The sequence below is a fragment of the Callorhinus ursinus genome, unplaced genomic scaffold (genome assembly GCF_003265705.2).
Source record: "Callorhinus ursinus isolate GAN/ISIS: 27379988/994484 unplaced genomic scaffold, GSC_fseal_2.0 scaffold8, whole genome shotgun sequence".
Lineage (NCBI taxonomy): Eukaryota > Metazoa > Chordata > Mammalia > Carnivora > Otariidae > Callorhinus > Callorhinus ursinus.
Genome location: NW_027397070.1, coordinates 58,784,128 through 58,798,872, shown reverse-complemented (window position 1 = coordinate 58,798,872; position 14,745 = coordinate 58,784,128). Strand labels below are relative to the sequence as shown.

The window sequence follows — 14,745 nt, the reverse complement described above, 5'->3', positions numbered from 1 at the left end:
AACACCTGGGGTATGTGGAAAGGAGATTTGTTTACTAATCTTAGAGCATGTGAGTTGGGAAACTATCTAAGAATGAAAGAGGGGTCAGGTGCCATTTCCCTCCCCTGTCCCTAGCCTAGACGCAGGGATACCTACAAGAATCAGTGTAGCAGGAACACTCTCCATCTAACTTGCTTAACAATGCACCCCGCCCCTACATTCTGCAGACACAGCCCCTCCAGCCAGACCTGAGTTCCAGGTCTTCTCCCACAACAGACCTGCACAAACCTTGCTCACACCACACACCCCACCACTGCTTGCTCCTGGGGACATGCCCCCTCCAATACACCCTTGGCAGGAGCCCATCCAGAACAATGCCACAATTCTGGCAGGGTGCAAGCAGCTCTGGCAGGGACCAGCACCACTCCAAAGTGACTCCTACTCTGTGGAGAGGAACATAACCATACACACTAGTCCTACTGCAGCCCCACCAGTGGGCAGGGGCAGACATCTCATCTGACTGCAAGCCCTGCCCACCTATAAAAGCTTCTCAAGAGACAACACAGGGAAAGTGCCCTACAGTTTGGTGCTGCTGTGTCTCTGGCAAAAACCTGGTCTGACTCAACTCAAGCCCAAGGTGGCCCCAGACTGGCCCATTAACAACACAGGGATAAACCTGTCCACAATCAGCAAAGAGAGCCATTGCAGATGACTGGACTAAAGGCAAAAGCTGCTCAGCAACAACACAAGGACACACACAACACACACAGGAGACACTTCTGAAGCACCAGGTTCCAGTAAACAGGGCACCTGGTGCTACAGGGCACCACAGGACCTCTTTTCAATAAGGCCACTACTTTCAAGAGGAGGAGACATAGCTGACTTTCCTAACACATAGAAACAGACACAGAGAATTAGACAACATGAAGAGACAGGAACATGTCCCAGTTGAAAGAAGAGGACAAAATCATAGCAAGAGAACTAAACAAAATGGAGATGATGAACATGCCTGGTAGAGAATTTAAAGTAATGGTCATAAAGATACACAATGGACTTGAACAAAGAGTAGATGACCTTGATAAGGCCCTTAATAAAGAAATAGAAAACATAAAGAACCAATCAGAAATGAAGAACGCAATAAATGAAATTAAAAATACACTAGATGGAATAAATAGTATACTAGAGAAAGCAAAAGTATGAATCTGTGGCCTGGAGGACATAATAATGGAAAGCAATCAAGCTGAACAGGAGAGAGAAAAAGTAGTAATAACAAATGAAAACAGACTTAGGGAACTCAGTGACACCATTAAGAGTAATAACATTTGCATTACAGGGATCCCAGAAGGAGAAGAGAAAGGGAGGAATAAAATTTATTTGAAGAAATAATAGCTGCAAACTTCCCAAATCTGGGAAAGGAAAGAGAAATCCAGATCCAGAAGACGCAGAAAGCCCCCAGCAAAACCAACCCAAGGAGGTTCACACCAAGACACAGAGTAATTAAAATGGCAAAAAGGAGTGAGAAAGAGGAGATTTTAAGAGCAGCAAGAGAAAAGACGACCGTTACATACAAGAGAAATCCCATAAGACTATCATCTGATTTTTCAGCAGACATTTTGCAGGCCAGAAAGGAATGACATAATATATTCAAAGTGCTGAAAGAAAAAAACCTGCAGTCAAGAATACTCTATCCAGCAAGGCTATCACTCAGAACAGAAGGAGAGATAGAGTTTCCCAAACAGAAATTAAAGGGATTTATGACCACTAAACCAGCCCTCCATGAATTATCATAGGGTACTCTGAGTGGAACGAAAAGACCATAAATTAGAGTAAGAAAAGTAGGAAGCACAAAAGCAGTAAAATTAAGTATATCTATAAAAATCAAAGGATTTATAAAAGAAAAGGAAGGGAAAGTATGACACCATATACCTAAAATAGGGAAGAGGGGAGAGGAGTAAAGAATGAGTTCAAACTTAAGCGACCATCAACTTAAAATAGACTGCTGTAGGCATAAGATGTTATATACAAACCTAACGGTAACAACAAATCAAAACCCAGTAGTAGATATGTAAAAAATAGAGGGGAATCCAAGTATATCACTAAAGAAAGCCAGCAAACCGTGAGAAAACAGAGTGAGGGAAGAAAGGAACAGAGAAGAACTACAAAATCAACCATAAACAAGTAACAAAATTGCAATAAGTACCTACCTATCAATAATTACTTTGACTATAAATGGACAAACATGCCAATCAAAAGACTAGGGTGATGGAATGGATAAAAAAACAGGGCCCATGTGTATGCTGCCTATAAGAGACTCATTTCAGACCTAAGGACACATGCAGCTTGAAAAGGAATGGTGATGTGATGAGCACTGGGTGTTATACGCAACTGATGAATTATTGAACACTACATCTGAAACTAATGATGTACTATATGTTGGCTAATTGAATTTAAATTAAAAAAAAAGTGAAGGAATGGAAAATGATTTCTTATGCAAATAGAAGTGAAAAGAAAGCCAGGACAAAATAGACTTTAAAAAACCGTAACAGGCAAAGAACGACAGTATATGTTCATAAAGGGAACGATTCAACAAGAAGATATAACAATTGTAAATATTTCTGCACCCAACATGGGAGTACCTAACTACATAAAACAGTTAATAACAAACATAAAAGAGGTAACTGATAGTAATACAATAATAGTGGGGGACTTTAGCACCACACTTACATCAATGGATAGATCCAAACGAAATCAACAAGGAAACCGTGGCTTTGAATGACACTGGACCAGATGGATTTAACAGATATATTTAGATCATTCCATCCTAAAACAGAATACACATTATTTTCAAGTGCATATCAAACATTCTCCAGGACAGATAACATATTAGGACACAAAACAAGTCTCAGTAATTCAAAAAGCTTGAAATCAGACCATGCATCTTTTCTGACCATAATGCCATGAAACCAGAAATCAACCACAAGGAAAGAAAAGAAAAAAAAAAAAACTGGAAAGAACACTAGTACATGGAGGCTAAATAACATGCTACTAAATAATGATTGAGTCAACCAGGAAATCAAAGAAGAAATTAAAAAATACATAGAGGCAATGAAAATGAAAACACAATAATCCAAAATCTTTGGTATGCAGCAAAAACAGTTCTAAAAGTGAAGTAGCAAGAAAAATTTCAAACACCTTAACCCTACACCTAAAGAAGATAGAAAAAGAACAAACAAAACCCAAATCCAGCAGAAGGAAGGAAATAATAAGATTAGAGCAGAAATAAACAAAAGAGAAACTAAAGAAACAATAGACCACATCAATGAAATCAGGAGCTAGTTCTGTGAAAAGATCAACAAAATTGCTAAACCTCTAGCCAAGTTCATCCAAAAAGAAAAAAAAACACACAAATTGAGAGCTCAAACAAAATCAGAAGTGAAAGAGGAGAAATAATAACTGACACCATAAAAATACAAAGGATTGTAAGAGAATAGTATGAAAAATAATATGCCAAACAATATGACAACCTAGAAGACACGGATAAATTCCTAAAAACATATAACCTATCAAAACTGAAACAGGAAGAAATAGAAAGTTTGAACAGACTGATTAACAGCAATGATATTGAATCAGAAATCCAAAAACTCCCAACAAACAAAAGCCCAGAACCAGAACAAAGGTTCGCAGGTGAATTCTATCAAACACTTAAGAGTTAATACCTGTTCTTCTCAACTATTCCAAAAAATAGAAGAGGAAAGAAAGCTTCCAGATTCATTCTATGAGGCCAGCATTACCTTGATACCAAAACCAGATAAAGACACCACAAAAAGAGAGAAGTACAATATCTCTGATGAACATGGATGCAGTAATCCTCAACAAAATATTAGCAAACCAAATCCAGCAATAATTAAAATCATTCTCACAATCACGTGGAATTTATTCCTAGGATGCAAGCAGGGTTTAATATTCACAGATCAATCAACATGAGATGTTACATCAAGAGAAAGGATAAAAACCTTATGATCATTTCAATATAGAAAAAGCATTTGATAAAGTACAACATCCATTCACGATGAAAACCCTCAACAGAATAGGTTTAGAGGGAACATACCTCAACATAATAAAGACCATATCTGAAAAACCCCAGCTAACATCATACTTAATGGTGAAAAACTGGGAGCTTTCCCTGTAAGGTCAGGAACAAGACAAGGACGTCCACTCTTACCACTTTTATTCAACATAGTATTAGAAGTCCTAACCACAGCAATGACAGAAGAAAAAGAAAAAAAGATCCAAATTGCTAAGGAAGAAGTAAAACTTTACTCTTTGCTTGGATACGATATGGATACAATACGATACATGGAAAACCCTGACGACTTCACCAAAAAAATACTAGAACTGATAAACATATTCAGTAAGGTCATAGGGTACAAAATCAATATACAGAAATCCGTTGCATTTCTATACTCTAATAATGAGGCAGCAGAAAGAGAAATTAAGAAAACGATCCCATTTACAATTACACCAAAAATAAAATACTGGCTGGCTTAGTTGGGAGAGCATGTCACTCTTGATCTCAATGTTGGGAGTTTGAGATCCATGTTGGGTGTAGAGATTACTTAAAATGAATAAATAAAACTAAAAAAAAGGGGATGGAAAGATGGGTGAAATAGGCAAAGGGGATGAAGAGTACACTTATATAAGGAGCACTGAGTAATGTATAGAATTGTCGAATCACTATATTGCACACCTGAAATTAATATAACACTATGTTATCTGCACTGGAATTTAAAAAAGAATTTAATGGGAGGTGGTAAAAACACTAATGTAATGTTCACTGAATGCTTTTAAATAGGATTGATTCTATGTAATTTTACATTAATGAAAATTTAATTTTACGATTATAAAACAATTTAATAAACCATGAAAGAAAATATTTAAAAAAATTAAGCATCCCATTAACTATATGGATATATTTTATATATGTATATATTTTTAAATTTTTTTTTTTTTTAAGGAAAGCTTTTACAGGTCAACAGTGGTGCTAAAGAACAGTTATTCTTTGAAGCTCCCAGAGGGAAAAAACAAACCATCCCCAGTGTGGAGGTAGGAAGATAATAGTGCTTGCAATGTTGTTGATATGACTAAGTGGTTAGAACACTGATGCCCGCCTTCTGTCATTTACATATGAAGCCTGTTCTCACATTATTCAAATCATGGCTATTCTTTCTGTGAGTTTATTTTCTGGCCTAGTCTATTAGATGAGGAAAGGAAAAGATGCTGTATAAGAAAAGGAATAAAACAGGGGCACCTCTGTGGCTCAGTTGGTTAACCATTTGACTCTTGATTTTGGCTCAGGTCATGATGTCAGGGTGGTAAGATGGAGCCCTGTGTCAGGCCCAGCATGGAGCCTGCTTGAGATTCTCTCTCTCCTCTCCCCACCCACCGCCCCCACCCCACCCTACCCTCACTTGCACGCACACGCGCGCACTATCTAAAAAAAAGGGGGGGGGGAGATAAATCAACTTTTACATCTAGCTATGCTCCCGTCCAGTTACTTTCCTCAAAGGATAGGAGGCAAATAGAAGACATGTTATCTTAGATAGGAGCACTGCATGTCTGTCAAATCTTTTGGAACCTATATGCCTAAGATGCTTGTTGGCAAATTCCTGTTTAAAGAAAAGAAAAAAGAAAAAATGTGTTTCCTTTTGTGACTGACAGTATTAGCAGAATTTTTTGACATGGCCAAGGAAGAGAGGCTAAACAAATTGAATATGAAAGGGCTTAATGACGAGAGAGACTCTAAGGTTCTTAATATCCAGTAATGGTTAATTGGAAAACAAGCCTCTAAAGTGTTAGAAATTGAGACATGAAGTATAGATTTATTGATTATTCTAAAAGCAGAAATGGTCTTATTTATTATCACTGAATCCTCAGCATCTAGAACACATAGTGGGTACGTAATAAGTACATCTTGAATAATGTTATGTTAAATTTTTTCTACAGGAATTAGCAGACTTGGGAAGCTACAAAACCAAGACAACTGATGATTTAACTGTTATAATTAAAATTTTAATTTTACTTGTGACAAATATAACTATAAAGAAAACTATTCAGATTTTTGTTGTCAGTTTTTAAGGTTTAGATATTACAAACTTACAGCCTTTTTTTTCTTATTAGGTAGAAAAAATTTGTTGGGCATCATGGACAAGTGTGCTTGGTTTATGCTGTGAGGGAATTTGGCCAGTAATTGGAGAAGTCACAGACATAACTGCCTCTTGCCTCACCAGTGACAAAATGATCCTAGCTACTGGGGATGATTTGGGATTTGTGAAGTTATTTAGATATCCTGCAAAAGTATGTGTTTTTCTTTAACTCCCCTAATGATCATAATTATAAAAATGGTTAAGGTAATGCTCTTTCATAGTATTTCGTTGTTGTAATATGAATATTACATATGTAATATGAAGGATTTAGAATTATATGTACTATTTTTGACATATTTATAGCTTTTATTTAGAAGTAGTCTTATAATTTATGATCCTGTGCCTTAAGTCATATTGTACAGTGTTTCTCAGTATTGAGTAATATAAATATCCCCTTTAGAGGAAACATTTCTTTTATCCCTAATACTAACTTAAATAATTTTGGTATTCTTTTGATTAAATATATACCATTAAAAGTAAACAGAAACTCTTTATATTTACAGCCTTAAGTTCAAAATGTTTCAACCCTGGGACGCCTCGGTGGCTCAATCGGTTAAAATGTTTCAACCATTAGATCCAAAATACTGTAAATACAATACCTATAAAACTAAAACATTGACTCAATGTAATGAATGATGTTATTTTGCTGAAACTAGACTGCACAGACTTTTTGAAGTGCTATGTGCCCATGTGGGAGCTGTGTGATAATTGAATTCTCTTAGTGCTTTCCTCTATTCAAGCTACCGGGAAACATTAGGCTTTCATTTAGCACAAAAATAAAATTCATATATCAAGTCCAGATGCATTTATTTCTTGTCACTGATTCAGATATACAGTTGACCCTTGAACAATGTGGGGGTTAGGGATACCGATCCCTGTATAGTCAAAAATCTGCATTATAACCATTGACTCACCAAAAACTTTACTATTAGCCTACGGTTGACTGGAAACCTCACAAATAACATAAACAGTCAACACATATTTTGTACGTTGTATGTATTATATACTGTATTCTTATAACAAGCTAGAGAAAAAATGTTATTGCAAAAACAATATTATTAAAACAATAAGGAAGAGAAAATATATTTACAGTGCTATCCTGTGTTTATCAAAAAATATCTACATATAAGGGACTGTGCAGTTCAAACCCGTGTTGTTCAAGGTCAGATGTATATTATAATCTGGCATGAACATAAACATAAATTTGAAATAGGGCACCGAAATCATATTATGATATAGATCTTAAGTAGCTGCTCATATTTATATTTTTAGATTAGCATTGAAATGAAAACCCAAGTTTAAAAATTCTCATAGAGACCCCAGCCACCTGAGGAAATATTCCATACATCCCTGTTTTAGATACACTTAAGTGGCAGAACCTTAATTGATAAGAATGTGTTCCAATAAAGCATTTATTGGTCAGAAACTTCACTTTCAGCTTTCTAGATGGTATAGATGCCTGAAGAATAGGACCATTTTCAAGTAGTAACATTTCTCAAAGACTCTGAATTTTTTTTTCATCTTTAGGGAAAATTTGGAAAATTTAAGAGGTATATGGCCCATAGTACACATGTCACAAATGTTCGCTGGACTTACGATGACAGCATGTTGGTTACCTTAGGAGGTGCGGATATGTCTTTAATGGTTTGGACAAATGAAATCGAGGGCTATCGAGAAAAAAGGCCTTGTGATAGTGAAGAATCTGATACAGATTCGGAAGAAGATGGGGGTATGTCATTTTAAAATATTTTAATAAAAACACAATTTAGTACAACTGATTTAAACTACAGCAGTTAAACAAGTAATAATGTTTGAATAATTGTGGTTTTAGTGTTTGTGGTCTGTTTAACCAAAATTGGTTTTATGCCTCAAAAATAACAGACTAGCATATATTGATGACTTAAATATTCTTCGTCTACAAATGTATGATAATCCTACTTTAAGTACTGTTAAAATAAATTTTATGGTGGGGTGCCTGGGGTGCTCAGTTGGTTAAGTGTCTGCCTTCAACTTGGGGCCTGATCCCAGAAACCTGGGATCAGGCCCCGCGTCGAGCTCCCCGCTCAGCGGGGAGTCTGCTGCTCCCTCTGCCTCTCCCCCCACTCATGCTCACTCTGTCTCTCTCAAATAAATAAAATCTTTAAAAAAATTTGTTATGGTATTGCACTTCATATTTTAAAATGATTTTAATTTTTCCTAATATACAAATAATACCAGCTCATTACAGAAAAATTAGGAAATACATTTTGCAATAAAAATAAACACAGTATCCATAATTTGACCACTCAGCGGTAACTTCTCTTAACATATTGAGGTATTTCCACAGGGGTATTTGCATTTATATACATTATATTTTTTAACAAAAATGATATATTGAATTTATATTTAATAGGCTGTTATCTCTTAGTAATATTTTAAAAACATTGTTACATATCATTAAATATTCTATATAATTTTTATTGGCTGTATATTATTTCCTAATTTATTCATAATTATTTCATAATTTATTTAGCTTATTTCATATTGTTGAACATCCTTGCATCCAGTTTATAGGATCATAATAGAACTCCTCAGTTGCAACTTAGAGAATAATTCTTATGTTTGATGGCAGGCTATGACAGTGATGTTACAAGGGAGAATGAAATCAGTTACACCATTAGAGCCTTATCAACAAATATTCGCCCAATGTTTGGAGTCAAGCCTCATTTGCAACAAAAAGAACCCTCAGTTGATGAGAGGTAACAATAAAATTTAAAACTAGATGAAAAATATATTGGTATTAAAATTGAATTTATTGTTTAACTGAATGATTTTTTTGTAAAAACTAAGTAGCAGTGGTACTCTTGCATTTTCCAGCTCCTAGCACCTCTTAGAAAACGTGTTTGTCCTTAAATACTTTTTGGTGGTGACACTGTCTCTTGCAAGTAGTTTAGAGAATATACAAAGTGTCTATGATTAAAGGAATATTATTTGCTAACTTTTATAAATGTGAGAGGGTTGTAGGAAATAACAAAATTTGAATCCAATACCAACTATGTTTTAGGAAGCACCTGAGCAGAGATAGGATCAAATTTTAAAAAGGCATTTGTATCCATGTGCCTTTAATCAAGGATAAAAAATTTCACCAGGAGTGGCTGGGTGGCTCAGATGGTTAAGCGTCTGCTTTTGGCTCAGGTCATGATCCCAGGGTCCTGGGATGGAGCCCACATTGGGCTCCCTGCTCCGTGGGGAGTCTGCTTCTCCCTCTCAGTCTACTGCTCCCCCTGCTTGTGCTCTCTTGTGCTCTCTGTCAAATAAATAAATAAAATCTTTAAAAAATAATAAAAAATAAAAATTTTTCCAAGAGGCAAATTGAAGTATAGCTTCCCATTAGAGAATGGGAATTACTGGTCTTTGTCTGGAAGCAGCACATCAGAATTAAAAGCTATGCCAACAGCAATTTTATAAGGAGAGAAAACTGTTTAATAAAGTCTCTGAGTTAGATCAAGAGAGGAATTGTGAACATCACGTGATGCTTTAAAAATCATTAGGGAATATGGAAGACAATAAAGAGGTGTATGGATCAGTGAGTGACACTTCTTTTCAGAAGTGAAGAGTTTTCAAGAATTGGTAAAGGAAAAATTATCCAGAAACTGCAGTGAGGAAACAAGGAGTGGGAGGTGGGAACAGCAGTGACCTCTTCTGTCCAAAGATGTGTTGAGGAAAACATTGTTATGAGAAGTTGGTAAGAATATTTGAGGGAAAATTTAAAAACGAAAGGGAGTTCACTCACATAGAACAGAATTTGTGGAAAATTTGAGTCAATGTGTAGTCAGAGAGAGTAGTGCTGAAGACTCCTGGGGCTCAGCTACATAGAGATGACAGTACGAGAAAGCCCTGGCAGAGGGGTTTGAATTTGCACTACAGGCTTAACACTCAGGGAGAAGGATGAAATTGGAAGGGGGAGGTGCATGTTCCTGATGGAGAAGTCTAGAGGGCTTCTGAACTTCTAGCCACACAGGTTCCCACAGAAGTTCTAGGGGGAGTGTTGAGTTATGATGTCTCCACAGCTCCTCTTCCAGGTGCCCATTTGCTGATGAATACCCAAATAATAGCATTGGCGTCACCTTTACCGATAGGGGGTAGGGGGTAATTATCCATTTTGTCATCACATATAAAGAGGCAAAGTATTAAATTAGAGATATGTTTTGGGACACCTGAGTGGCTCAGTCGGTTAAGCATATGCCTTTGGCTCAGGTCATGATCCCAGGATCCAGGGATCTAGTCCTGCATCGGGCTCCTTGCTCAGCGGGGAGCCTGCTTCTCCCTCTCCCTGCTGCTCCCCCGCTTGTGCTCTCTCTCTGACAAATAAATAAAATCTTTTTAAAAATAAAATAAAAAATAGATAAAAATTAAAAAATAAACTAAAATAGAGAGATGTTTTAAGAAATCTGAGCATACCATAATCTAAATATCAAGATTCAAGGCTGAAGTGATCTGGTGGGAGACAGTATCTTACAGTGCAAAGAACATGATTTTGGAGTCAGACAAATGGGTTAAAATACTAATTTTTATCATTTTCCTCTTGTGTCACCTTGAAAAACTATTTGTTATCTCTAAGCCTCTGTTTACCTAGAGGTTAAATGAGCCTTACAGTCACTAAACTACAGAGTATTTTATAAAATGAAATAAAATGTATTAAAGAATTTAGGTAGTAAGTCTTTACCACCCCTCCCTGCAAATGAAATAGTCACCTGAGGGAAATAAATTTAAACAGTTTCTGAAATTAAATATCCACAAATTTATTTATTAATCAGAGAAATACATATAAGTTTACAAATGTGGATGTTCTGGTAAGAATATGTGCCGTATAGTGCTTAAAATTACTTAAATTATATCTTACAGATAATGAAAAGTGTACTATAGGGTGGAAGAAACTCTAGACATTCCCATAAATCTTTTTCATTTATTTTTTAAGAAAAATATCAGATAAATTAGGTATATCGGAAAATGTGACCAAATTTTAATCTACAGTCTGTCATTCATGGTAAAACACTTAAAATTCCTCCCTTATTAATGAAGTGACCCAAATTCTGACAAATGGAAGTATTTTTCTGCTTGTGAAAAATGCTTGACGTTCTCATAATCTTTGCTGTTAGCTTGCATTTTTTACAGCTAACATTTTCAAAATTATTTTTGAAATTATTTTGCATTTGTTCTCAGTTTATTTTATAATTTCAACTCTGCTGAATTCTTTTGAAAATGCTGAGGCCAGAGTCCAAAATGACTCAGAATTAGGAGTCTTTATTTTCATAAAATGAGAGATTTATCAAAGGAGAAAAAAATGAAGATACTTCTTTTTACCAACTTTGCATATCTTTGTGAGGAGATGTTATAGTTTATCTATAATGTTTTTGTATTTTAAATAAAATATCGCCATCAAATATGAAACATTTTATAAAAAGTGAAAACAAATGCTTGTCAAACATCCACTTAAAAGGTTTTGGATGACATTGGTAACTACTTGGTTGATACTTTTGTGAGGCCGTTTTTCCTAAATGACTATAATAATTTTATGTTTTTCTTTTTGTAGAAATCTTATATATTTAAAGTAGTTGTCAATCAAACTTCCAATATTTTTTAATAAAAATACTCAGAATAGTGGAGCATAAAATTTAGGCATTTTGTATTTCCTTAGAATTCTGTTGCTGTTTCCTTTATTCTATTTACTTAACTGCTGCATGTTATTCATCATCAGTGTTTCTTTTTTTCCCTTGTTCCTTTCAAAGGCAGGGGGTAGTAAGGTAAGTTTTATTAAATAAGATATTTTATTCCAATATTTTATTTATTCTTTGTTCTGTTTTGATCTTTATTCTATTTTAAGGTATTGATTTTTTCCCTATAAAACATGGAACTGTATTTGTCAAGAAAAAATTAGAAAGTGAACTAAGTCCTACAGAAAAGTTGCATTTACATGTGCAGTATGTGGGTGCTGCTGAGGTTCTTCATTATGATCACTTGGTTTTATAACAAACTTCAGACAGTTTTAGTTACCCCTTAAGTTTCAGAGGTTTATAAAAATAGCCACACATATTTCTCAGTGAAAAATTATGCAGTTTATAAGCCTGATAGCTTCATTTAATGTATATTTATACTTTCATTTAAAAAAATTAACATAGGGCAATGATGATATTTGTATGTTTAATAAAATGGTATATGCATAAAAGGACTCTGTGGGACACTTTTCACAACTAGCTTTAATGAGATGAACATGTCTTCAGGCAGTTTCTGAAACAGGACAGTGTGGAAAAAGTCTGTTTTAGAAGTAAAAAAAAAAAAAAAAGGGTACCAATAGGTAAATGCTGGGAAATAAGGATGAAAAAAGTAGATATGAGACCAGGTTTTACAGAAACTCAGATATAAGGCACTCCTTAATTTATTTGGTAGACAGCAGAAATTCATTTTTGTTTTAAACGGGTGATATGTACAAAGATAGGAGTCTAGAGTGTGATGTGACTTCAAAAAGGCCACATATCTTAGACTGTTTTAACAAATAAAACATTCAGATCTAGCCTCAGATCTGAAGTAGCTTATTCAGGAGTGATTTTAAAGGGACACTAACAATTTACAGTGGGAGTCAATTGTTTGAAAACAAAGCTAAGTGGAGATATAATTGTTGGGTGAATTTTATGAAGTGACCTCCCTTTCATAAGCAGTTTTTATAAGAGCTTAGGTGACCATTTGTCCATCACTGCTACAAAGGGATGTTCTAGATGTGTAAAGAAGTTTCCTGGTTTCAGTAGGGGGGTGGATGAAATCACTTTTGTGATCTCTTCCAATTCTCTTTTTGGTCATTATGTTATTAAAGGGGTTCTTTTAAGTTACCTCCTTTACTAGCAAATTCCCAAAGCTAGCATGATCTTGAGTGACTCACTTTGCCTGCTAGGCTGGACTGGCTGACTGAGAAACCCTCTTGGGTCAGAGGGAAGGGTTCACCTCCTTAGACAGTTTCCTTAATAGCATCTCCTGTACGACCAACCTTTTAAGTTGGTTGTTACCATTTTACTCCCACACTTAAGAACAAAGATAAGCTTCAGTATTTTGTTTGAAATTCACAGTGCACTGTAGAAAAATAAGAACGGTAGGCTTTAAAGTTTACAACATAGAACATGTTCAATTCTCATTTTTCTTTTTTCGCCTTCTTTTGATTTCCCTGCCATTAATGGAGTAACTTTAGCCTTCTGTGCGGTAATAAATAAAAACAATAACCCTTTAATATATGCAGTATGTTTTACCTGCATTAAACTTGTAACAATATTTTATTACAGAAGTATTTTACTAGTGTTTTAAATTCAAATCTGTGTTGTAATCTTTTCCCTTTTTTATCTGCTGCTAAAAAGAGGTTCCAGGTAATCCTCTCTCTTTGTTATACTTTATGAGACCGAATTTTGTATTTTTATCGTCTTTCATATTTACCATTAATGAGCTGTGTTACTTGGTGTTCTTTACCTCTGTTCAGTTTTCCACATTTTTCTCCATTGAAATCAGTATCACTCAAACAAATAGCATTTTAATTATTGGATTTCTGCTACATAAGTAATTGCTTTACCAAAGCTTTATTTGTTCAACTTGTATAATTTTATAAGCTGTATAACTTTATTTAAACGGGCGCCTGGGTGGCTCATTTGGTTAAGCGACTGCCTTCGGCTCAGGTCATGATCCCGGAGTCCTGGGATCGAGTTCCACATTGGGCTCCCGGCTCAGCAGGAAGCCTGCTTCTCCCTCTGGCCCTCTCCCCTCTCATGCTGTTTCTCTCTCTCTCAAATAAATAAATAAATAACTTTATTTAAACAAAAATATATGTTATCTTTAAAAAATTAAAATACACTTAACTGTTAAACAGGTTTGTATGGATAAGAATTACCTGTTTGTTGCTTGGGTTACAATTAAAGCTGTCAGATGATAACACTCAATGAAGTTCACCAACAAAACTGACTTAGAAGAAAAGCTAAGGCCATTCTTTAAAATGGCCCTAAGGAGGGGTGCCTGGGTGGCTCAGTTGGTTAAGTGACCAACTCTTGATTTCGGCTCAGGTCATGATCTCAGTGTCAAGAGATCAAGCCCCACATCAGAGTGTGCGTGGAGCCTGCTTGAGATTCTCTCCCTCTCTAAATAAATAAAGAAATAGGTCCTAAGAGAAACATTTTTAAATGTTAAATATTATAAACTGAATTATATTTACTTACTTACATTCAGAACATATGAAAAAGGTTTGAAACCAAACTTCTGTAATTTGAAGAGTTCTTTATATATTTTTTTAAGTGCATGCAATTTTTATGTCACCAGCCATGGTTATTTGCTTCTACATACTACTTCATGTCATGTGTGAAAGTATTCGCTTCTTTTATATTGAGTGTTCAAGATGGAGCATTTCATTCACTTTTGTAGATGTATAACCTGGAAATCCTTGTGAAAATGCAAATATGTTTTTATCCTTTAATTTTATGCACTTAATCACACATTGGATTTTTTTTTTCCCATAGCAAAGTCCTTTCATGTCATTTTCTGCTTTAGTTGTTACAAA

At 35.2% G+C, this 14,745-nt stretch overlaps 1 protein-coding gene across 8 annotated transcripts in view; it reads left to right on the top strand.

Annotated features, from left to right (window-relative positions):
* The window catches only part of EML5 (EMAP like 5), a 163,405-nt gene that overhangs the window by 121,191 nt on the left and 27,469 nt on the right, over positions 1-14,745 (top strand). For all 8 annotated transcript variants that reach the window (XM_073895710.1, XM_073895709.1, XM_073895708.1 and 5 more), the window contains 4 exons: positions 4,994-5,082; positions 6,157-6,333; positions 7,710-7,911; positions 8,794-8,920. In XM_073895710.1, coding sequence (XP_073751811.1) covers positions 4,994-5,082; positions 6,157-6,333; positions 7,710-7,911; positions 8,794-8,920 — 595 coding nt within the window. The remainder of the gene's footprint in view (positions 1-4,993; positions 5,083-6,156; positions 6,334-7,709; positions 7,912-8,793; positions 8,921-14,745) is intronic.